A 23,767-nucleotide genomic window follows, 5' to 3' on the forward strand; every position below is an offset into this window, starting at 1 on the left:
TCTCTTCCATGCGTATGTCTTTTGGACAATTTATTCATGCAGGGTTGTCAAGTTCAAAACCCAACCTAAAGTAAGTGAAAGTTAAGAAACTCGATATTTCAGTTCGATTTAGTTTGGTTGGATTCAACTTAAAACAAAAATAAAATACAATGAAAAATAAATATTCAAGAAAATCCATAAGCACCACACAAAAATAAATAAGCAAATAGGCATAGAAAATAAAAACAAAAGAAATGAAGCCGATTCAGAACCAATATATATAATTCACCGGCTCAATTCAGTTTAAATTAGTGTGGTTCGTGGATATTTACTTATTTAGTTCCAAAAATATCACCTCTAATTTGTGTTTTGTGATATGTGCTTTTTAAACTACAATTTGGACATTGCCACAAAAAAAATAAATATATATATATATATATATATATATAATTTTGGTGTTATAATTTGTTGCTTGGCAAATGTGTTTAGCACTTTTATTTGTCTATGTAATAGTAAGAAAACGTCAGTGAGTATGCTAGTAGACAGTGTAAATCATTACTATCATTATCTATTTAGTTTATATTTCTATGAGCTTTGCTCAACATATGGACTATGGAGTGATATTTTGTGCAGGTCATTTAAGTTTTAAGCTCTTTTTTTTTTTCTTGCGAAATTTAATGTTAATTTATAGAGATTTTTACCATTAAGGTTAAGTTAGTTAGTTAAATTACTACGAACATGATGCAAATAGTGAAAATTTGTACGGTCACCTTAAAACTGCGGAAAGGAATTTAAATTGTAATTAAACATTCAAGTTGTAATAAATTCAAGTTGGCTACTTACCGTGAGATTCATTTTCTTAAATCAAACAAAGTTAAAAAACAGAAAGCGTGAAAAAAAAAATGAGAAGGTTGATGAGAGGAAAAAGGCAAAAAGTTACCCAATAGAAAGTGAATCGAACAATTGACTGCAGATCAACGGCTGGATCGCCCGAATCCTGACCAAAATAACTAACCTGGAAAATAGAATAACAAAACCACCTCTACAAGAACCTTCTCGAACGTTACTCAAATAAAAGGGCCAATCTCAACAGCCGAAGCCACAGCCATTCAATCACAAACATCACAAAGCTCTTGTTTTCGAACGCTTCACCACGGCCCAATCTCTACACGGTACCTCTCTTCTCCCTTCTAATTTTCCTTCAATTCTGAACTTAATTTTCTGTTTCCTTCGATTTTTGATGGAATTACGATAGGCTCGTCTTCAATTTAGGTGTGGTTTGTTGTAATAGGAGAGAGAAGAATGAGGGGGAGAAGCTACAGTTACAGCCCTTCACCGCCGAGGGGTTACAGCAGACGACGTCGTAGCCCTAGCCCTAGAGGCCGCTATGGAGGAGGCCGTGCTAGGGATCTTCCCACCAGTCTTTTGGTTCGCAATCTTCGCCATGACTGCCGGTATGTAATCAGTTCATTTTTCTTATACTATTCTTCAATTTCTTTGTTGTTTTGTTGCATCAATTGCTGAGCTTGATTTGGGTTTCTGCAATTGGGGTTGGTTGCATCAATAAGAAATTTGTTGATTTAGATATGTGCAATTAGGGTGTTAGATTAGTAGGATTTGGATTTGGGTAATTGGGTTTTCGTTGATCCGATGAGAATTTTATTCTTTTGAGGTATAGATGTTGTGCTTGAATTAGATGTATGCAATTGGGGTTAATTTATCAATAAAAAGCTTATAAGTTTTGCCTCTTTAAAATTTGCAATTTAATTTTATTGCAATAACGAATCTATAATTTCTGTGCTTGATTTAGATTTCTGCAATTGGATTTTATCCATGTTGCAAGTGTGGAGCTTATCAATTGTGTTTGGTTTGCAGGCCTGAGGATTTACGTGGGCCCTTCGGGCAATTTGGTCCCCTCAAGGACATCTACTTGCCTAGGGATTATTATACTGGGTAAGCACTAAGCATGCTTTTCGTGTCGGGAAATTAGGATGTGTAGTAAAATAATATGCGTATTTTTGTAAGAGTCGCTCTTTGTTAGTATAGTGGTGGTGCGTGAGATGGAACTAAACTTTCATGTGTGTGAGTTGGGCGAGTTTTATTGTTGCGATCTGAGTGTTTTCGTTTTTTTTAATTACTTATTTACAATCGCTTTGTGGGAATTTGGTTGTTTTATTGAAAGTGTTGAAGAGAAGAATGAAGTAAATAAGAGTACTGTGTTGAAGACAAGATTGAAGTAGTAAGACTGTTGTGTTGAAGAGACCAATCAAGTAAGTAAGAGTGGGCAAGATGGTTTTATTGGTACATGAAGATTTGAAGAAACTTGGTTTGAATTCATTGAGAAGAAGTTGGAAGTCTTGAAGAATTTCAACTCAATTTTATCTATGGCACCAACAAGGTTAGCGGCCACGTGATGTTTTGACTTGATTTGTAGGAAGTGTTGGTAAAATATATGTGCTTTGAATGCTCAGGGTGAAAAACTTGGTGGAGTTTGGATCTTTTATTAATTATCAGGAACACAATGGCTTTGGTAAATTATTGTAAGCATACGGTTTTTTTTTACTGTTGTAATTAAATGTTATTGTGGTGCAGGGATCCACGTGGCTTTGGATTTGTTCAGTTTGTAGACCCTGCTGATGCTGAAGATGCCAAGTACCATATGGATGGGCAAATTCTTCTTGGGCGGGAATTGACAGTTGTATTTGCTGAGGAGAATAGGAAGAAACCCTCGGAAATGAGGGCAAGAGACCGGTAAGATATATTTCGATGAAAGTTTGATTTGGATATCCATTTTTGATGGATTTATTACTTAAACCTGACGCTTTTGTAGTATGTTTTCAGTTCTTAAAGTTAATTTGATGCTGTGGTTATTTGATTCTCTCTACAAGTAGTTTATTGATTTACCTATATGTTTATTTGTTATCAGGGGTCAGTCATATGACAGCAGGCGGAGCATTTATTCTCGTTCACCACGCTATGCTCGAACCTACTCTCGAAGTCCAGGTTATTATTCACCCTCCCCTAGGAGAAGGCGGTACTCAAGGTATGTGGTAATTTGTCTTTTTCTTAAGCTCTCTATTCTCCACGGGGACTGGGGCAAAATCACATAATAGATGCCTGTTTTCACGGTGATTTTTGAATTTTGATACAGGTCGATTTCACCAAGAGGTAGGAGGTACCGGGAGCGATCGTACTCAAGGTCTCCCTTTGGTTCAAGGAGCCGCAGCCGAAGTCGGAGCTATAGCAGGAGCCGCAGTCGGAGCCTGGACTACTCTCGCTAGTGTACTTGATAGAGTGACTTCCTGATCAAGAGCTAGAAATCTTTAGTTAGAATTCGTGATATGAATAAATATTGGTACCCTGGTAGATGTATGTCCTGGTATTCTAGTCCTGTTTGTTCAAACTTGTTTTATGATGATCAACTTGTTCTGTTTGAATCGTCCTATGGTCTTGTAATGAATATTATTTTAGAAATTACTAAATCACAGTCGGCTCGAATTTGCCTTCAAAGTTAAGCTAACTGCCTTCCCCAATGTTTGTTCAAACTTGTTTTATGATGATCAACTTGTTATGTTTGAATCGTCCTATGGTTCTGTAATGAACGATTGTACAAAAAAATAGAAAACAATGTATGATGCATACTCCTTAGGGATGTTCGAATGGTTAGGCTTGTCTCTTCAGCTTTTTGCATTTGGTTCAATTGATTGAACAGAACCAAGGTGATTGGAGATGAATTCCCCTGTATATATTTAATCATGTATTCCAGCAACCTCGAACTCCCTAGAACTGTAAATGGTCATCGAAACACATTACTCACGGAAGTGGTGTGTGCTTTAGCCACCCAGAAAGCAAAATATTTTACATGATGCAAAAAGAACTTCTATGCAATAATCTTGCTCTTCCTACTTACAAGCAAGAAAAGTAACAGACAAAAATATACTTGCAGTAATAGAAGTGAGCTCTCATATCTCCACGAAGCAACCGGACTGAACGAACCCAGAGAACTCCTCACACATCTCTACCTTCTCCAATTTCCCATTTTCCCCTCCCGTCAAAAAGAACTCATGCGGTCCCCCTAGATACTCCGACCCGGACACAAAGGCCCACCGGCCCAACTCCACCCCGCACGGCCCAGCCCTCACTGCAGAGTCCCTCTCGCCCCAACTAAACAGCTTCCCATCCTTCCCAATCCCAACGCACGACCTCGGACACTCACCCGCCCTCCACGCGTCCTCGACCCGCCTCCACCGACCCGACCCGATCTCATAAACCTCCGCGCTCCCCACAAACCCGCCCTGGCTGTCCGTCCCGTACCCGCTCACCACCCAAAACTCCGACCCGTTCACGAGCCCTTCGCACTCGTCCCGCTCCTCGCTCATCCCGCCCAGCTCGCCCCACTCGTCCGCCCTCACGTCGTAAACCCTCGCCGACCTCAGCGCGTACTTGTTCTCGTCGTGCCCTCCGGCGACGTACACCCGGCCGTCCAGCTCCCCGGCGGCGAAGAACGACCGGACCTCCGGCATGTCCTTCCCTTTACTCCACCGCTGCGTCGTGAACTCGTACACGAACACGTGTCTCACCGGCTGGTAACTCGCCGGGTCCCACCCGCCCATCACCACCAGCTTCCCCTCCGAGCTCGTCACCTGACAGAACAGCGGCAGCCCGTCCGGGTACTCCGGAACCGGGTCGACCCGGGCCCAGTCCCCGCTCGCCGGGTCGAAAACAGACAAGCCGTAAACGGCGGGTCCGGCCGGCTTCGACCCGTCTGATCCGGTTCGAACGGGAAGCGCTTGGATTAAAGAAGCGGCCTTGTGGGTGAACCCGGATTGCTTTCTGTGGTTGTAGAAGTCTCTGCTCTTAATAAGCTCCCCCCATCGGCGGCAGACTCGGGAGGCGACTCGGTGAGCCGAGTAGTGCAACCGAGTCAGGCACTCATAGGCGATTTCTTCGGGCAAACCAGGTATCAACTCGGTCAATTGCATTTGCTTTCGAATTCAACGTTTTGAAATTTGGGGGTGTGTGATTTGGAGTGGCATTTTCGGTTGGGTATTTATAGGCAAAATAAAAGTTGGAGAATCCATCCGCGTGGAATCAACGGCACGTTGCCCAAAAAGGAAGGTTAAATCAACGGCTGGACACGCGGCGCCCGCGGATTCGGGCTAGGGATACTGTGCCCCGGTTTTGGGACTATCCGAGGTGGGAACTGACTTGGGCTGGGCCGGGTTTGGGACTGGGACTCATGGTTTTGACTGGTTGTTTTATGGGGTTTAGGCCTTAGGGGTTTCAAATTTGGATAAGGGTTGACTGCGTGTGCGTTTAGGTCCTACAATGTCGGAATTGGAAAGGGCAAAAGATATGAACTACGTGGATTTGGATAGATATTCGCATTTTTTTTTTCCACTAGATGCATCATGTAATTTGGTGCTTTGTTATTTAACTAGATATTTTGTGATTGATCATGTCATAGGATATAGTTGAAGGAAACAATGCAGCCTTTCTTAATTTCTTATAATATACGCACAAGATGCATTAAAGTAATATTAAATAAAAATATAAAATTGTCGTATCAAAATTAATGGTGAGTGTTATTCTTAATTAATTCGTTTAGCAAAATAATGATCAAAGAGGGATGTCTTGGCAAGATGGGTATTTATTTGATTGATGTTTGACTAGGGTGGATCAGTACGAGATTCAAGCTCAAACTTTATTGGATAGGGGTTTGGATGAGGATTGAGGACTAAGGACTTGCTCAAGATACTACAACCATGATGCCAAAAAAGTTGGGACATATTGGTAGTTTAGAAGAGTTTTTATTTCTGAAGTTCTGATCTAGTGATTCTGGCTTCACAATACTAGGAAGATTTTGAGCTTTGATTTATACAGATATTATCAAAACATATAACTACACTCTTAAACCTAAAAACAATCTCAATTACAAGGATCTTATCCAGTAATTCATTTTGTTATTTGAGTTCGACAAAGTTTGAGTTGGCTTGTATTTGATCGATGTTTTCAATTAAATCTGTGCTATTTTACGGAATTGGTCTCCAAAGAAAGGACTAGTAGTCTTAATTGGTCTGCAAAAAAACGTCATTGTATCTAGGAGGAGGTTGATCATGTTGCTCTTTAAACATATTAGGTTTTGTTAAATTGAAAATATAGAGTGAATTGTTAGGCGTCTCAGTTCTATTGGGACTCTGCGGTTCCTTTTTTAGTAGGACTTAAACGTAGGGGTGTAGCTTTTTCGAACACTCCGTTCTTATATATATAGTCGGATCTACATCGCTTTTCTCACCCAACTTTGCTCTTAGGGTTCCTTTCTAATCATCTCTATCCCTCTTCGTCATCTTCTCTTTGCTATCATCTCGGAAATAAAAAAAATATTTCTTTCCTGAGTCTCTACTCTGTTATCATGACTCATGAGCAGATGGTGCGTTCGAACAAAAGAAATAAAGAGAGTAGTTTGAAAGCCATAAAACTACCAAAACTTCCTTTTGATACCATCATTGAGATTTTGAGCTGGGTGCCAGTCGTGTCTTTGCTAAGGTGCAAGTGTGTGTGCAAGCAATGGTGTTCGTTGATTCAAGATGACAAGTTCGTTCTAAAACATATGGATCGAAGCCGTCCAACCGATCAGTTTTATCGTACCGCTGATGAAAAGTTCAAGTTTATTTCAACTTATGGAGGCTTGTGTTTGGAGAGAAGTCTTAGTAATTCTAGGGTTTTTCGTATCAGAAACCCTGCAGCCCAACAAGTGCTATACTTGCCTGATGGACCTGAGTATACTAACACCATGGATTTTGCTTTTAATTCATCTACTCGCGAGTGTAAAGTGGTATGCTGTTGTTGGGAGAACAACGAAGTTGACAGTACTGAAGCAAGTTTGAAAATTATAACTGTTGGAAAAGATGAGCAATGGAGAACTCTGATCCTCCCAAACCAAAGTTTGATGAATGCGCGCGGCGAGTTCGTGTTAAAAGTGCACTTCAGTGGAGTACGTAAGGTTGAAGGGGTTGTTCATTTGACCCAAATAATTAGACTTACTGCACCAGATTATTACTTACAAGTTCAATCTTTGGATGTTTGGAGAGAATGTTTCACCACTACTACTCTGCCTCAGGGAGTTTTCGTAGACCTGACAAAAGTTCGGGGTTATACTTGGAATAATTGCACGTCTGTTGTTGATATGACAGAGGAAACCCTCAACATTTTAGCCTTGGAAGACTTCAAAGAACACAAGTGGAGTAAAAACAAAATAAAAATTCCCTTGAAAGTTCTGAAGGATTGTCATCCACATTTGAGGGACCGCACTGTTTCGGCTGCATTCGAATTACTATTTGGAGCGAGCTATGATTTTAAATATAATAAGAGAAAGGGGATAGTTACCAAGGCCACACTTAGACCTTCTGGGGAAAGATTACATAAGCCAAGTCTCATGACGCTTAGAGGAATGAAGTCGGAATAATTCTCTAGTTTACATTAATTTTTTTTTTTTTTTTCATTTTGATCAGTTCAGGAGACATGATATAAGTAGCCATATAATTACACGATGAGAGTTTGAACTCCTTAGGAATATTTGTTTTGTTTTCTTTATTTCTTTCTTCTTAGTCTTTTTTTTTTTTTTTTTTTTAAAGAAGAACTGGTGCAGCTGCCCTCAAGCCTTGATTAATGAAACTGTTGAATACAAGGGGGGACATTGAGCCTAAACCCTTGATTACAATAAACAAATAGAGTATGTTCCGAAATAATATCAGGAATCTCTACACAATACTTGTATTCTAACAAGCACCAACTAGCAAAGAGCGCTCTACTGGCTGCTCCATTTGCTTTGAAATAACTGTAACATAATGGAAAGATAACTCGATATGTAACACGATTACAACGTAGCATAATAAAACGTAAGTTTTTTTAAAATGGATAAGTTTTTTAAAATGGATAATAACTCTTCTAACAGATGATTTGTCCACTAAATTTGTTTATGAAAGGCTCCACGTGCTATTTCAAAAAAAAGAAGGCCCTATTCAATCACTAACGCAAACTTCTATTATAACATTTATGCCCCAGCTTGGGTTATAACCTATGAATACTTCAATTTTAAACCATAGGAGAGTGACTTTTCTCTCTCAACCAGTTTTGACGGCGCCCTCGTCTTCTGTTCTCCTAGCCTTCTGCCTTCACTCTCACTCTCTCGTTCCCTCATCCTTATGGCCTCCATTGATGATGTCACAGTTAGTTTTGTTGCCTTCCTTGTGCTTGCAGAAGGAGGTAGTGCTCCAGATCTTGGAAGAATTGGCGGCGGCCCTGTCCACCGATCCTTCCAATCTTTTTTTGATTGGGAAACCTCTGATCCGTCGGCCGGTTGATCGGCCTTCAAGGCCCACTTCCTTCGTACTTGGATGGTGGACAAGGGATTCTGGGTTCAAGAGCGGGCGGGAAATCTATTTTTAGGCAATACATACTTTGATGAAGTTTGAGTGCTTCACTATTATCAATTCACTACTGGTATAAGTGCCACTCATGTCTTGTGAGAAGCCGAAGGAACCCTAACCCTAAAAAAAGTAATGCAAAACAACTCATATATATATATATATATATATATATATATATTCCTTAAATTGTTTTGTCAATAAAATCAAAGTCTCATGCCATAAGTTGTTGTTTGTGTATCAGTGTGGCAAGGCCGAACTTGAGCTTTGCCTCATTAGGCTCACATCTCTTCAGGTATGTGGATAACATATGATTTATGTAATTCTAACTTCACATTCGTGCAATGCAAATATGATTAGTGAAGACTCATGTCACATACTTTCTTAGAAATTTAAAATAAAAATTGTATTATGTTTTTCCGGTTTTTTTATTTTACTAAAATAACTTATTAAATTATTTCATTATGAGTTTCTAGTAATTTAGGTAATTCATAAGAGACCACTGTTAGCGGCCAAATCACCCTCGCCGCTACCAGTGGCGATCAGATCATGCACACTGCCACCAAGATTGAACATCTCCACAAGGGAAAAAAAGCAGGCTAAAACTTGAAAGCACGGAGCGTCGGAGGAGGAGCCCGACGTCACCACCAAGATTTGGACCATAGAGAAGGGCGAGCCCCTCCTCTCTGATAGAAGGTACATCACCGCCACCGACCGAAGGAGGAGGCCAGCGAGAAAACTCGAGAGAGAGGGGGGGGGGAGAGAGAAAGAGGCATAGAGTTTTATTTTGCAAAGATAAATATATTAACTGTAATAGAGCATGACATAACATCAATTCGAAGATAGAAGATAGATTATTAAGGGCATCTCCAAGAGACTACTTATTTCAAAATAAATTTAATATTTAGCTAATTTTAGGCTAAAATTCTACTCCAGCAGAATACTTAAACAAAAGTTAAATGCTAAATTTCTTAGCTATATTTAGCTAGAGATGAGAGAGAATTTTACTAAAACCTAAATTTAAATTGGGATTTAGGTATTCTGTTAGAACATAACTCCATAGCTAACTAGTTATATTTTATTTTTAGCTTCTTTTAACTATGAATATAAGTATCACTATTGGAGATGCTCTAACATCTACCGACTGAAATAACAATATATTTTCTTAATTCCCGGAGATCAAAATCTCTAGGTCAGCGATCTGGATGCTTTAGGAAAGTAAGTCACCAATCAACCAAAAAGTGAGAGGAAAAAAAAAAAAAAAGGAGAAGAAGGGTTTTAGAAGAAAATAACGACAAAAGTAAAAGACCAAAACTGATGGCCGAAAAAAGAGGTTCAGGAAGAGACCAATAGTGATCTGACTGAAAAAAAAAAACAAAAAACAAAATGAATAAATCAGTTATTTTGAAAACATCGAAGAGTTTGCGACTCTTCAGTTTTCACGTTCCAAAAAGAGCGCGAGAAGTGCGGAGAGTTTGACCAAAACAACATAACCCCGAGCGCTTTCAAACCCAAACCTCATCTCTCATATATTATCGTTGAAAAGAATAAAAATCCTCTTCTCTCTCTCTCTCTCTCTCTCTAAAAGAATCCTGGCGTCCTCTCTTTTTTCAATTCGTATTTACTTTAATTTCTGGATCTCTCCTACCTGTTATCTCATCATCAGTCATATTCCATTGATAATCATGTTTCTCTAGATCTCGACATCTCAGTCACTACTCTCAAATTCTGGTTTTTGTTTCTGTCGACGACACTTGTACCAATTGTAGATCTATATTTGAAACTTATAATCTATCGATGAGGCCTATACATATTTGAAACTTTCTTTTAATTTATCGATGAGATGTTTAGCGGAGGGACGGGAATATGTTACAGATCTGATTAGTTAAGCAGGTTTGGCTATATAGGTATCCACAAACGGAGAAGGAAGAGATTTTTCATTCATTTTTTGGTTATATACTGAGTTTAAATGGATTTCACGTTGATTTTTTTTTCTTTTTTTTCTTTTTCGTTTTGGCAGGTTGAGATGGTTGTTTATTAATTCGAATCATACAGAAATGCCACACGTGGATGAGAAATTCAAGACTGAAGGTATGAGAAATTGTACGTTTGCTTTTTATTTTTATGTTTTTTCTTCTATTATTTTGACTATTACGAATTTTGATGTTTCTTCTGCTTAATAGTCACCGTGTCTATTACACGGAATTGTTTGTCAATGTATCATTTCTCCAGAGCTCGGAATATAGATTTGGGATGCATGCTTTTTCCAGGATTTGGTATGCAACTTATGATGAAAAAATGGAAAATGAGAAATTCCATTTGCTTTGCATTTATGTGTAATTTTTTCCTTCAAAAATCTTGTATCCCTTGTTGCTGATTTTGCTTTGGTCCTTGAATTTTGCTTACCTATGCGAGATACAACCCAATTGTTCAATGAGAAAAACAATTGAAGTCATGAGCTTGGGCTGACTTAAGTCTGGGAGTCGAATATATTTTCTGCGAATCTCTGTGTGCACTAGCTTATATGAAATAATTGCTTCAATCTATGGCATATAGGCATATGCTAAAGATTGATTTTGATGCACTGGTATATAAGTCCCACTTTGGATATCATAACAATATGATTGCTGTGATTTTGAAAGTGTCCTCGCTAATCCTCCCATGTGGTATGGACTGTAAATTCTATGCCATTTCTTAGATTAGATGCTGACTGGTGTATATATTTTTTTTTTAAATTTTGATGAAGGAGATCAAATTCAGCTCATGTATCTACTGTCTCTGAGCAATCATTTGGATGAAGCGTCTTATCTCAAGTAGTAAAGCAAGTTAGGGAGTGTATTGCCAGAGCCACCTCAGTTTTAGGTGATCTTTTTGTTGCACAGTTTCGTACTCCGTGATACTTTTTGTCGCTGTGAGAGATTGAGCATGGTATTTGTAAAATGCGGTTGCTTTTATTAATAGTTTTTCTTCTTCCTTCATTTTTTGGTATATTTCTTGTTGTAGCTTTATATTTTATTCAAGATCATGTGCACTCTGGCAATTTAGGTATGCAATTCTAGGTTACAAATAATCCAAGTTGAGTACTTGCATCTAAATATAAAAAAATTAAAAAAGCTCAGCTTCTCTACGTTTTGGTTTTGAATATTCCATTCTTAACATGGTCCCTGGAGCAGGCAATTAAGTAAACAATATAGATGACCCATTTTCAATTTTTTTTTAGTTTATATTTTTAAATTTGCAGCCCTAGAACCTTGCTATGTTGTTATGTTGTAACTTTTTTTTTTTTAATTCCCGTTTTGTTAAAAAAAAAATTATTTTGATTGAACAAGCTGCCAATGTCATGAAACAAACAAATGACTTTTTGGGCTGTCTTCAAGTCCCAATTGACACAGCATGCCCAAAATTCATTGTTGTATGAGGACCTATATGATGTCTTATAAACTAATACTTTAGGTGTTGCATTTCTTTTCCATGTCTTAGTTTGATTTCAAGACTGGTCTTCTGAATTTTGTCATTTTGGACCTTCTGTTTAAAATTACAATAAATGATCTGTGTTCCAACCATAAGTTTTATTTTTTATTTTTTTCAATATTCTTTATATTTTGTCCATGTATATAGAAACTTATGCAGAGGATATTATATAGCCTGTAGAAATGTTAAATGCATTTGAACTGTTGCCAAGTTGGTGTCTTCTTTTGACAGAAAATGGTTGGTACAGAAATTTTGTGTTTCTTTGCTATTCAGAAAAGGTCCGTGCATTATGCAATTTTTCTTGTTGTATGCATTTCTATCCTTGTTGGCTGTTGCAACCCTAGTTTGATGGTTTAACTCTTGTTTTCATGGATCTTGGAATTTATGAATAATGCCAATATAAATGGGGGTTTTGCTTCTTGCTGAAGTGCAAGTAAGGTATCATTCTTTATGAGGGTAAGATTTGCTATAGTGACATTGGTGATGCAGTGTTACTGCCAAAGCTTTGTAAATTATACTTTTTCACCAGGATTTCTACAGTGATAGTTGAGATAATCTATTTCTATTTCCCTCTTTTTCCCCTTTTCCCCCTTTTTCCTTTCCTTTCTCTGCATTTTACATGTTGCTTTATAAGTTTTCACTGGAAAAATCATTACTAAATTGGATGTTCGCATATACTACAATTATAGTATTTCTGGATACTAAACTGGATGCCATGGTTTTATTACAATTATTATATATCACGAATAAGTTTTAAGGAAAAACAAAAATTCTGTCAATGAAGAAAAATTATATTGTTCAAGATGTGGACACACTCACCTGTGGATTTTTGTTCCGTGCTGTAGGATATTGGTGCTGTAGTCAAACTTGATATAGATTTTACCTTTTATCTGGTTGATCTATGTTATTTTATTATTGTTATTATTATTTTTATGTTTGCTTCATTTGATGCCTATTGCGGTTATCAACTACAAAATAAGAGGTGGTCCTGTCTTTTAAGGGGTATATGAACTGTTGCATTTGAACTGTTGTCTATTGCAGTTAAATTGCCCAAGATAAAAAATAAAAAAAAGGGGCAATTTTTTTCTTGATTCGATTACTCTGACTTTTGGTTATTAATTTATTATTTATACTAATCAATTTTGGTCGATTATTTTCGTTTTGGTGAAACGAATGTCGCTGTACTGTTATCCTCCCACGATTTGCTCGTGTTGTCCTTCGAGATATGCTCATGTGCTCTCATGAACTCTCTAAATTTACTAATTTTTCTTCTGTAAATTTATACTTTATTTTTTTTATTTGGGATTTTTCTCCAGTTTATATGAAAATTGTAATTATTTTTGGACGAAATATTGGAGTTTATTTAGGATGTATTTGAATTATTGTTTAATAGAAATAATTGAGAATATTACCAATATTAATAAATGTAATTACGTAATTGGACGTTAAAATTCCTAGTATATAAAAAGGGTTTTACATGAGCGCTGGAAAAGACAAAAACTCAAAAAGTAAACAATGGAAAACGGGAATTTGGTCGGAAACGACAATCTGGTGAACGGAAACGGGAATGTGGTGAACGGAAACGGGAATGTGGCCGGAAACGGGAATTTGGTGCTCGGAAACGGGAATGTTGCCGGAAATGAAAATTTGGTAAACGGAAACGGGAATCTGGCCGGAAACGGAAATGTTGTGGCCGGAAACGGAAACCCAGTCCAAGAAGCAGGAAACGGAAATCTTGTGGCCGGAAACGGAAATCTTGTGGCCGGAAACGGAAACCCAGTTCAAGATGCCGTCGGAGGGGTGGAAATTCCGGCGATCCATCTGCTTGCTGTAGCCGCCGGCATCCTTGCAGCGGCGAACATGATGGCTGCCGGCGTGGACGACGTTGCAGAACATCCGCCTGCTATTGAATTCGGGTTGGCCCAGATTCGGAATGGGTTGGATCAGGTACTCAACTTGCAAGCCCAAATTGCCCAACATCTTGGGGCGAATGTGACCCACGCTGACGTTCTTGCTGTGTCAGAACGCGTCCATGCCATTGATGCAGTGCTGCCGCAACTCAGTGGAGGAGCTGAGTTATTGGTTAACATCCCGATTGATGGAGCTGCCCAAATTCATGATGGGCTTGTTCAACTAATGACCTCGATGATCCACATTCGAGATATCTTGATCCAGTATTTCACAGAGCTCGGAGATCACATGCTTCATAACTTGGTAGAGCCTGGAATGGGTGAAGAGGAGGATGAGGGTGAAGCAGAGGAGGGGTTTTTGGTTGGAGAAGAGGAGGATGACTTGGTAGAGCCTGGAGTGGGTGAAGAGGAGGACGAGGGTGGAGCAGAGGAGGCGTTTTTGGCTGGAGAAGAGGATAATTTTGTGGTTGCTGAAGGTGATCTTGATGTTGCAGGACCAGGGTAATTCTCTACATGATTGCAGCATCCTAGCATATTGATATTATACATGATTCTCTGCACCTGATACCTTTAGAAGATTGAAAATTTATAAGCCTTAACTGCCTCAAAGTCACCATACAAATAGCTTTAACTATATTATAAGTGCTAGTGTCAATCTTTGCATAACCTACCCTGCAAAGTTTAGGCTGTATAAGTTCTTCCTAATAGCAGGATGCATGTCATTTCTCCCCTGTATTCAAGCTGGGGGCTAGTTGTCTCTAATGCTGGCCTTTCTCTTCAGCCTGTGTTTCATTTGAACAATGTCCACCTCCCTTTAGTGAAACTCTTTGACAAAGTCCTCAGGTTTCCTGATAAACTCTTGCTTATACTTCTTATGCCGAAAGCAGCCATCCTCCTCAAAGCCAATTCATCACCTTTCCTATTCTTCAATATTATCTCCGGCACAGTTGCCAATGCCTGCACCATCTCTCCTTTTCTTTTACAGTACCGGCTTTTACGATTAATATAGATATGTCCAACTTGTATAACCACTTCTGTGTGCTTCATTTATCATTGTGTATGTTCACCAGATGCTGAATTATAACACAGGATCCATGTTGTATATGCAACTCTTAAGTGCTTCATTGTCCTGTATGCTGTTAAGACAAAAGCAATCAAATAAATCAATTTAGCCCCATAATAATTCACAACTAATATCTACTTCCTATGCATTTTTTTTTCAGAGGAGCACACGCGGATTTTGCAAATCCAGGAGCTCATGATCCCAGGTAAGGTACCAAAAGAAGCACACACATTTCAAATTAAAATCGCAACTTTATTGTTACTTTACTAAGTCTGTCATCTTTATTAGGTTCATAAATAACGGGGGTGGACAAAATGGAGGACCTCAAAATGGCGGTGGGCAAGACTGATAGGGCGAGAGGCAAGAACTGAAACAGGAAAATTCATATGTAGTTATAGTGCCAAAGGCATATCCTAATTCCTGGGTGATAGCATACATTTTTTTGGGCATTCTTGCTTCTTAAATTTTTTGTTAAATATACTCTCTAGAAACCTTAGAAGGTGGGGGTGGACAAAATGGAGGAGCTCACAATGGTGGTGGACAAGACTGATAGGGCAAGAGGCAAGAACTGAAACAGAAACATTCATATGCAGTTATAGTGTGTGCAATGTCCCAAAGGCATCTCCTACTTCCTGGGTGATAGCATACTTTTTTGGGCATTCTTGCTTCTTAAATTTTTGGTTAAATATACTCTCTAGAAAGCTTAGAAGGATCGTGTGGTGGCTTCCTTTGTTCTCGTTTCAGATTAGCAGGTTAAGGGCTTTCTTTAGTGTCTCTTAAAGTCTCATTATGCCTTTTCATTCTGTTTTTAGCTTATTTCTTTTTCTTCTGAAGAAAATAATATGTTCTACGTACACTATTATTAACGAATCCCAAATCAAAACCCCTAACCACAAGAACAAAACTGACAAGTAGGTCCTAAAGCACTTACATAATGGAAGCAATGATTAACTGTTCATGCTCACTAGCTGTCCCAGAAGGTTTACTTCTTATTATCCCGAACCTGCAATGAATTATATGAAACTTAGACAACTGTATTAATAATACTCAATTCTCATCAGTCAACTCATCATAGAGAGAATGGAGCACCAAATCCTTTCAAATAATATTATCTTTATTTAACATTTAATTCAGAAAAGTACGAGCACCATCTATTCTATTTTCAACGGAATACACTGATATGGAAAGATCCCTAAAAATGTCAACATAAGTAAAGTAGATATTGTACAGTTATGGCTTCAATATCTAAGATTTAAGAATATTTGTGAAATTAAATTACCAAGCTCCACAAACACCTCTATTAGTTAAGGTTAATTCAGCGAAAATGAGATGTTCTGCAACACCTTATATTTCCCTTAACAGAGATCTAACAAGCTCATAACACATTTTAAGATGGTATATAAGAAATATTAAAAGAACAGGCCAAAAATAGAGAGGGAACATGGGAGGAGTAAGCTTCTTTTAAATGCAATTGCAGTTGAAAGAAAAAACAAAACAAAAAACATAATCCCAACAAAAAAAAAAATTGTCAACAAAGAAAATTCTTACTCAAACAATTCCCTTGATCAAAATCAAAAGAAAAAACCTCAAACAAAAATAACAGTCACCCAACAGTCTTCTTAAGTGGCTAGTTTTACATAATGCATACTGTTACTGTACCCAACTATACTTCATTGTCACCCAATAGTCTTGGTAACTTAAAACTTAACTAAGAGACAAACCATGTCAAACAAAGATGGCCTCTTTTGAGTTCAACATACATCTCAGCCAGACCATATTCAATCAACCCCATACCTCCAGTCAATTTAATCATAATTATTGGTTGAAATTTGTAAAGGAAACAACAATTGGAAGTGTAAGAGTATGCTTTGCCTGCCAATGCGAACTAACTTTATTAAAATTAACCAGTTTATTTTACAAACCATCCTCCTCTAGCCTCCCCCTACATGTGACACCTACTTTATCTTCCACTAGTTCAGATTCAAATCATTGATAAATACAGAAAAATAGCCAATACAGAAATATAGGGGAGAGAGAAAGAGAAATTGTGTTCAGAAAACCAACATTGCTAGTGGATCGGTCACGAGCAGTGCTTGTTACCTTAAAGTCCCCAACTTTCTTGAGATTGTCAACATCAAATTAAACCAAGAATTTGGTATTAAAATAACAAAAACAAAGAAATTGATAAAAACACTTGGAAGAAAAAGCTTGTTCACAGTCTGTGCACAATTAAATTTGAAGATATGCACTTTATATCACTATGCGTAGAGAGATGAGGGTGGGGGTTAAGGTATGGCATGGCCAAAAATGCTAGACTATAATATTGATCAGAAGTCCTGAAAGCAAGTCGACCAAAAGAAATTTTAAGAAATACTTTCCAATTTCAGTATGAAGAATATGATACTCTATATAAGAGAACAAGTCACGAAAAATTTAAAGTGACATTAAGGCAAAAAAAAAAAAAATCTCTTTTAATGAAACACGGAACATACTCTGAATCAATTGTGAACAATTACTCCTAAGATAAAATTTCCTTCTTCTGATTTGGAAAAAGATTGCAAAATCATTACAAATGACCACTTTAATGCTAAATGTTATTATATCATGTCACAATCAGTTGTGCAAACTTGATAAAAGTGTGATCCTAGTGACGCTAATGAAAAAAAGCCACTCGAAATGAGATGAAAATAACTATGGAAGTACTTGACCCTTTCAAATTCCATTTAGGTTTCTCCAGGATGCAATGATAACAATCCGAATAAAGAGACAACTCCTGGCTGCTTTTCTTCTGCTGGACAATCCCAATATTCCCTAATAATGATAGCCACCAAGACAGTCACGAACGTGACAGACATACTGCAAATTGATTGACTACAGAAAACCAAAAGAAAATGGAGCGGCACAAACATCAACAGATGGGCTCACAGAGCAGGAACACATGTCCACAAATCTAAATAACAATAATACATCCAAAACCCAAAATGTGTAAGTTACCAAGAAACAAAGCATAACGCCAAAAAAAAAAAAAAACATGGCACAGCTATAAGTCTAACCACTTTTAACTCTTGAAAGCATACCTTTTAACAGAGGTTTAGAGTCAATACAGAATGACTGACCAAGAGCTATAACTGGAAAACGCAGTAGTCGTATAGATCAGATAGCACAAGATGCATATACCATTATATCGAGAATGCAACACCTCTATTTGTCTTAACCATCCCTCATCGGTATAAACTTGTAGCCTGTACAAGAAAAAACCAACATTAACTTTAAGGAATATTAAAAGGACCACCAAACACCCTAAATGAATTGAATTGAAGAAACAATAGAATTAGTCAGCAATTGCAACATCCATAGCCTTGTGAGAAACCTCGACGGATTAAAGTCTGAATGTTTACAACCAAATTAAAACGACGAGAGATAAACAAAACCCAAGGGCGGAGACAACGTTCCAAATTAGATCTAGTTTCAAATATGTAATATAAGATGCAAATCGAGACATAGCAATGGATAAACAGATACGAAAGTAATGTTGGCGCGCGACCTTTAACCAGTTCCGATTCCAAAGGGAGGAGATTCTTAACGAGTGCGTGACAGATCCGGAGCATCGTCTTCCGCCGCTTCCCTGCAGATCAAGCGATGCGTGTATCTTCTCAGCGGTTTAGAGAACCGATGACTCTCTCTGAGAGACGGGGAGGCGTGCACGCTTAAAATCTGTTCGGTTTTTAGGCTTTGAAGGAATTATGATTTAACCATAAGGCCTATTCTCTGAAGTATTAACTAAAGCCTCTTAACACACGCGTGAGTGTGAATTGACATTTTATATTTTTTTTATACTTTATTTGTGTCTATAATATGTTATGTATAAAAAAGAGTTTGTTTTAGTAATTTTTCTAAAAAAATGTTTATTTTTTATGAAATTAGGAATAACTTTTTCTTTCTTCAAAAAAAAAAAAAAGTTAACTTTTTGTTTAATAAGTAATTGTTTTATTTAAACTACCAACTCCCAAAAAAAAAAAAGACTGCTATTGCGGTTAACAAAACAACAAAAAGTGTAAGATCTTATTTTTTGTAATTTCTTCAATTCAATTTTCTATTATATTTACTATTTTAGCCTTCATGTGTTAAATTATAAATTTTTAAACTATTATCAAAGAAGGATAAATTGTGGGTTTTTGAAAATTTAACCATAAGCCTTATTGGCTTAATTAATACTGATGATATATATATATATATGTTTTTGTATTTTCTATTATTTTTATCTATCACTACTTGTATGTACTATAAATACATGGAGGCCATTTTTTCAGTGTCAAAACTTCATTTTTTTAAAAAAAAAAATTTTTGACAGAGTAATAGAGATTTCATTGAGTGTCAAAACTTCATTAAAATTTGAATTGCCATATATATCATTTGAATAAAATAAATTTAATTTATATAAAAAGCATCTAAAATTTCTGTTATGGTAAAATACTAAAATTTTAAAAAAAAACGGTGAGAAACACAATTTCAATCAAAATTACACGTTTCCTAACTTTTATTTTCTTCTATTACTGAAGTTGATGAAAACACATCAAGTTTCTGGTTATTACTCCAAGCATTCACACGAGTATAACACTAATATCTATACTATTATTAAGAGAAGATAGTTTGTCAGCCAAAACAGAAATTTTTTACCAAAATATCTCTCAAATATTAAAAAACATTTGAACTGAAATATTTGAGAAATACTGAAATATGAGAGATATTTGTTGAAATATTTGTTGACATTTGTTGAAATAATAATATTTGAGAAATACTGAAATATTTCATTTGAACTGAGAAATATTTCATTTTCTTATTTATATCATTATTCTTATTTCCCAAAATATTATCATATTATTTTGTATTTTATTTTACAGAAATTCCGTCTCATATTTTTTACGACAAATTCTCTCCATCTCACAAGTCCAAATTCGGCCTCAGACACCGACTCCGGTGCATACCTTCGCCGACGACTACTTCTTCTCCATTGTGCAGCAGTGACTCCATCAACAGTCATTCAGCGACGCGAGGCCCCAAATTATAAGGTTTGTAAAACTCTAAGCCTTAATCTTCAGAAATCTCTACGCCTCAGACCTGGCACAGACCTTTGCCGACGGTAAGCTCCTTCTCCTCCTTTCAAGGTTTGATGTCAGAGAGCTCATCAATCCAATAGCAAACAACTGGATTGATTGCTATGGGGAGCTGTTGAAGGATGAATTGTCAAACACAGACTCACAAGATTTGGGGAGGCCAACTTTTATGCATAGCATGTGTTGGGTAAGTAATGCAAGCGCTTTATATCAACCTTGAGTACTCATATGTTTTGATTGTTTATTTATAACTTGTTTTCTATTTTTTCTTTTTGTTGAAATAGTATTCAACAATAAATCTAGCTATGAGAAGCATCCATCTATACATGTGTGAGCCTCTCTTTCAAAACTAGGAAAAATGCGACAAGTTTTTCTTCCCAATTACCCATGATGAAGAATTTTACCATACGATGTTGGTACTTAACAAAGATGTACAGCAATGGTTGCACTTTGGTATGCGACTCTTACCTTATTTTATCTCTCTAATTTATATTTAATTTAAAGAAAAAGCATTATATTATGTTGGGCTGTTGAAAATACAGGTTGAAATGGTTGAGCTGTGGATGAGTGCTGACAAAGATCAAGCAGATGAAATGTTGCAGCAAGGGTACAGAATGCAGTTTGATGAGGATCATAGCATACACAAACAATTAAAGATGGTTGAAACTACATTAAACTACGATGAGATAGAAACCATATAGTGGATCAAGAAAAACTATCCAGGCGGAAGGTTCCCTATGAACCACGCCAAAAACTGTCCTCAACAAGATGAAACATCGTAAGGCTATATGCGGCACTTTAAAATGTGACTTTATTGTTGCTAAACTGTTCGAAGTCATTGACTTAAAAATTTTCTTTGGCCAGCAGATTAGATTGTGGAATTTTTGTAGTAGTATGGAGAAAATGGCGAAAGATGACGAGATTCTCAAGAAACTCAGCAAGAATGAGATTTTGTAATATAAAGCTCATGTGTTCAAGACATTTGCCGAACATAGGCACAATTGGAACTCTGCAAATTTATAATTTTAGAAATTTATTTAGGGCATTAGGATGCAAGTCACTGGATAGGGTTACTATTATACTTTTTAGTTCCAGATTACTGAAACAATTAGGTTTGAGTATCTTTTTATGGTGTCACAGTTATGTTTATATATATTTTTTTAATTAAACGTCACTTTGATAAATCTTTTGCATCAATTCAGGTTTTACACATCTTCTAAATTCACCAAGTCCATGCCACTGGCCATCTCATTGTGAAGGCCTCAAATCACTGGCCATGTCACTGTCAAAGCCCGTAGACAGGATCACTTATGAAAATTGAAGGCAAGCACAATAATACATATAATCTCAAGTCACTGGTCATGTCACTGTCAAAGCCTATAGACAAAATCACTTATGAAAATTGAAAACCAACACAATAACACATATAATTTCAAGTCACTGGTCATGTCACTGTCAGTATCTCAAATCACTGTCAAAGCCTCAAGGTCCTTGGCCATTGAAGTCACTGGCCAAGTCACTATTAAGGCCTCAAGTCACTGGCCATGACACTGTCAAAGCCTATAGACAAGATCACTTATGAAAATTGAAAGCCAACACAATAACACATATAATTTCAAGCCACTGGCCATGTCACTGTCAGTACCTCAAGTCACTGTCAAAGCCTCATGGTCTTTGGCCATTGAAGTCACTGGCCAAGTCACTATTAAGGTCTCAAGTCACTAGCCATGTCACTGTCGAAGCCTGTAGACATAACACTTATGAAATTTGAAAGCCAACACAGTAACACATAATATCATATGCACAATAGAAATGATCCAGATGAAGAATCAAAGGTCATGCTTCCACATACATACACTTTAAAAGTATTAAACACATGTCGTTAGCCATGTCACTGTAAAGGTTCTGTTGACAGAAACACCGATGCGAGATATTTAAAAGTTAACACTTCCTCATAAAGCCAACAAAACTATCCAATGTTATAAAAATCAATCAGTACAAATCTCTGTTATCATCTATAAAAATAACAAAGTTAAAAAAACTTGTAACGAATCAGCAGACTTCTAACTATATTGGAGCTGTACAACTTTTCTTGTTGTGACCGGTTGCCTTTCCACTCCTGCTGCACTTGATAAGCCTGGTTGTTTCACTCCTCTTCTTTGACCTCTTAGTTTTTGGTCTCCCGGGTGGCCTTCTTGTTAAATGGGGCTTCAAAATCTCCGCATCTTTAGAAAACTCATGCAGCGGCTAGACAATTGAGGGACTGGATCAACAGAAAAAGAACACATTTTTCTGCAGTACTTCTCAACTTCGTACAGCTCATTCAAATAGTCATAGGGGGAAGCACCATGTTGCTAAATTATGAAGAATACAGAGTGGATCAATATGAGAGCTCAAACTGCATTGGATAAAGATTTGGATGAGGATTCAGGACTAAGGACTTACCCAAGATGGTGACATGTAGTTGTTACTTGATACAAACATGATGCCAGAAACTTTGAGAGATATTGGCGGTTTAGAAGAGTTTTTATTTCCAAAGTTTTGATGTAGTGATTCTGGCTTCACAATACTAGGAAAATTTTGAGCTTTTGCTTCATGTAGAGCTCATTATCAAAGCATATAAGTGATATAACTACACTCTTAAACCAAAAAAACGATCTCAATTACAAGGATCTCATCCAGTAATTCATTTTGTTCTTTGAGTTCAACAAAGTTTGAGTTAGCTTCGATTTGATTGATGTTTTCAAATGATCTGTGCTACTATACAGAGGTAACAGAATCGGTCTGATAGAAATGGACTTGTGGTACGTAGATTAATAGAAGGATGTTACCTGTAACCTGTGGCAGACTACTCTTTCAGGGGGGAAATTCAATTCGCTCTTGTTTATTTTTGCATTCGTCCTCCTCACCCTCTTCTCTGGTTTCATATTCATCTGAGATCTAACAGAGAATAGGCGTCCGGAGGTTAAAAAAATCTAGGTGTCTAATCAATTAGTCATTAGTGGATGTTGTGATTATGAGATTCAAAGCTCAAATTGTATTGGTAAAGACTTGGATGAGGATTGAGGACTAAGGATTAACTTCTAACTCAAGATGGCGACATGTAGCTGCTGCAAACTTGATGTCAAAAAGGTTTGAGACATACTGGTGGTGTAGCAGAGTTTGTACTTCCAAAGTTTTGATCTAGTAGGTGATTCTGGATACGCACTAGACTACATGGAAGATTATGAGCTTTTGCTGCATGCTAAATCTTCTTCAAAACATAGAACTACAAACGAGAGATCAATCTCAATTACAAGGATTTCATTCAGTATTTCATTTTGCTTTTTGAGCAGCTACACATAGATCTGTACAAGTTGGACAAAACTTGATTTCTAACTTATTGATGTTTTCAATTATTCTGTCCTATTACAGAGTCCATCTGCTACAAATTGATTAGTCTTAAGAGTCTGTAAGTCAATAAATCTGCAAGCTCCTACGTACTGATTGGATTTTCGCAGGTATTCAATTCCTAAACACGCACCACCTTCCTCACCTGTGTTCTGGGTTTTTTGGGATGTGATGGCTAATTATTGTTCAACGGTATGACCTATACAGAAAGAGCTGGGGAGCTTCTGGTAGAATCTAGTATTTTAGTTTCGAGACGACTAAAAATATAGGACAATATGTACGTGTAGCAGTAGAGTGAGGAAAGATAACTGTTCCATAAAACTGAAAATAGGAAAGAAATTCCCCAATGATCCAAAGAAAATAGGAAAGAAATAATCTTCTGAATCTTCTTTTCTTAGCTTTTGCGCTCTTCTA

General features: G+C 37.1%; 3 protein-coding genes and 2 long non-coding RNA genes across 8 annotated transcripts; 3 read left to right on the top strand and 2 right to left on the bottom strand.

The window, feature by feature from the left end:
- Positions 1-1,002: 1,002 nt before the first annotated feature.
- Positions 1,003-3,494, top strand: LOC112192401 (serine/arginine-rich SC35-like splicing factor SCL33). Of its 4 annotated transcripts, none has more exons than XM_024332116.2 (6): positions 1,006-1,151; positions 1,235-1,433; positions 1,855-1,932; positions 2,572-2,730; positions 2,906-3,022; positions 3,131-3,494. In XM_024332116.2, the coding sequence occupies exons 2-6, from the start codon at positions 1,282-1,284 to the stop codon at positions 3,258-3,260; spliced, it is 636 nt and encodes a 211-aa protein (XP_024187884.1). In that variant the 5' UTR covers positions 1,006-1,151; positions 1,235-1,281; the 3' UTR covers positions 3,261-3,494. The 4 variants fall into 4 exon arrangements, with proteins under 4 accessions (XP_040372512.1, XP_024187884.1, XP_024187883.1 ...); XM_024332115.2 differs by having other exon boundaries at positions 1,016-1,151; positions 1,252-1,433; XM_024332114.2 differs by having other exon boundaries at positions 1,016-1,151; positions 1,271-1,433.
- A 167-nt stretch (positions 3,495-3,661) lies between these two features.
- On the bottom strand, positions 3,662-5,014 carry LOC112192400 (F-box/kelch-repeat protein At1g15670). The gene has a single exon (XM_024332113.2). The coding sequence runs from the start codon at positions 4,959-4,961 to the stop codon at positions 3,942-3,944; it is 1,020 nt and encodes a 339-aa protein (XP_024187881.1). The 5' UTR covers positions 4,962-5,014; the 3' UTR covers positions 3,662-3,941.
- Positions 5,015-6,398: 1,384 nt separating this feature from the next.
- Positions 6,399-7,504, top strand: LOC121052077 (putative F-box protein At1g46840). The gene has a single exon (XM_040516008.1). It carries the CDS (start codon positions 6,407-6,409, stop codon positions 7,442-7,444), a length of 1,038 nt encoding a protein of 345 aa, XP_040371942.1. The 5' UTR covers positions 6,399-6,406; the 3' UTR covers positions 7,445-7,504.
- A 2,438-nt stretch (positions 7,505-9,942) lies between these two features.
- On the top strand, positions 9,943-13,174 carry LOC112193082. The gene is made up of 3 exons (XR_002933769.2): positions 9,943-10,312; positions 10,426-10,496; positions 11,152-13,174. It is a non-coding gene; the product is annotated as an uncharacterized LOC112193082 (long non-coding RNA).
- A 1,181-nt stretch (positions 13,175-14,355) lies between these two features.
- On the bottom strand, positions 14,356-18,607 carry LOC112193081. The gene is made up of 4 exons (XR_002933768.2): positions 18,394-18,607; positions 17,927-18,091; positions 15,781-15,852; positions 14,356-14,922 (listed from the first exon to the last, which is right to left on the bottom strand). It is a non-coding gene; the product is annotated as an uncharacterized LOC112193081 (long non-coding RNA).
- Between the last annotated feature and the right edge of the window lie 5,160 nt (positions 18,608-23,767).

This window comes from Rosa chinensis, chromosome 3, assembly GCF_002994745.2.
Source record: "Rosa chinensis cultivar Old Blush chromosome 3, RchiOBHm-V2, whole genome shotgun sequence".
Classification (NCBI taxonomy): Eukaryota; Viridiplantae; Streptophyta; class Magnoliopsida; order Rosales; family Rosaceae; genus Rosa; species Rosa chinensis.

Coding starts and splice junctions, on each gene's coding strand:
- LOC121052077 (XM_040516008.1), top strand. CDS start 6,407: ATGGTGCGTTCGAACAAAAGAAATAAAGAGAGTAGTTTGAAAGCCATA.
- LOC112192401 (XM_024332116.2), top strand. CDS start 1,282: ATGAGGGGGAGAAGCTACAGTTACAGCCCTTCACCGCCGAGGGGTTAC. Junction 1,434..1,854: donor AATCTTCGCCATGACTGCCG/GTATGTAATCAG, acceptor TTTGGTTTGCAG/GCCTGAGGATTTACGTGGGC. Junction 1,933..2,571: donor CCTAGGGATTATTATACTGG/GTAAGCACTAAG, acceptor ATTGTGGTGCAG/GGATCCACGTGGCTTTGGAT.
- LOC112192400 (XM_024332113.2), bottom strand. CDS start 4,961: ATGCAATTGACCGAGTTGATACCTGGTTTGCCCGAAGAAATCGCCTAT.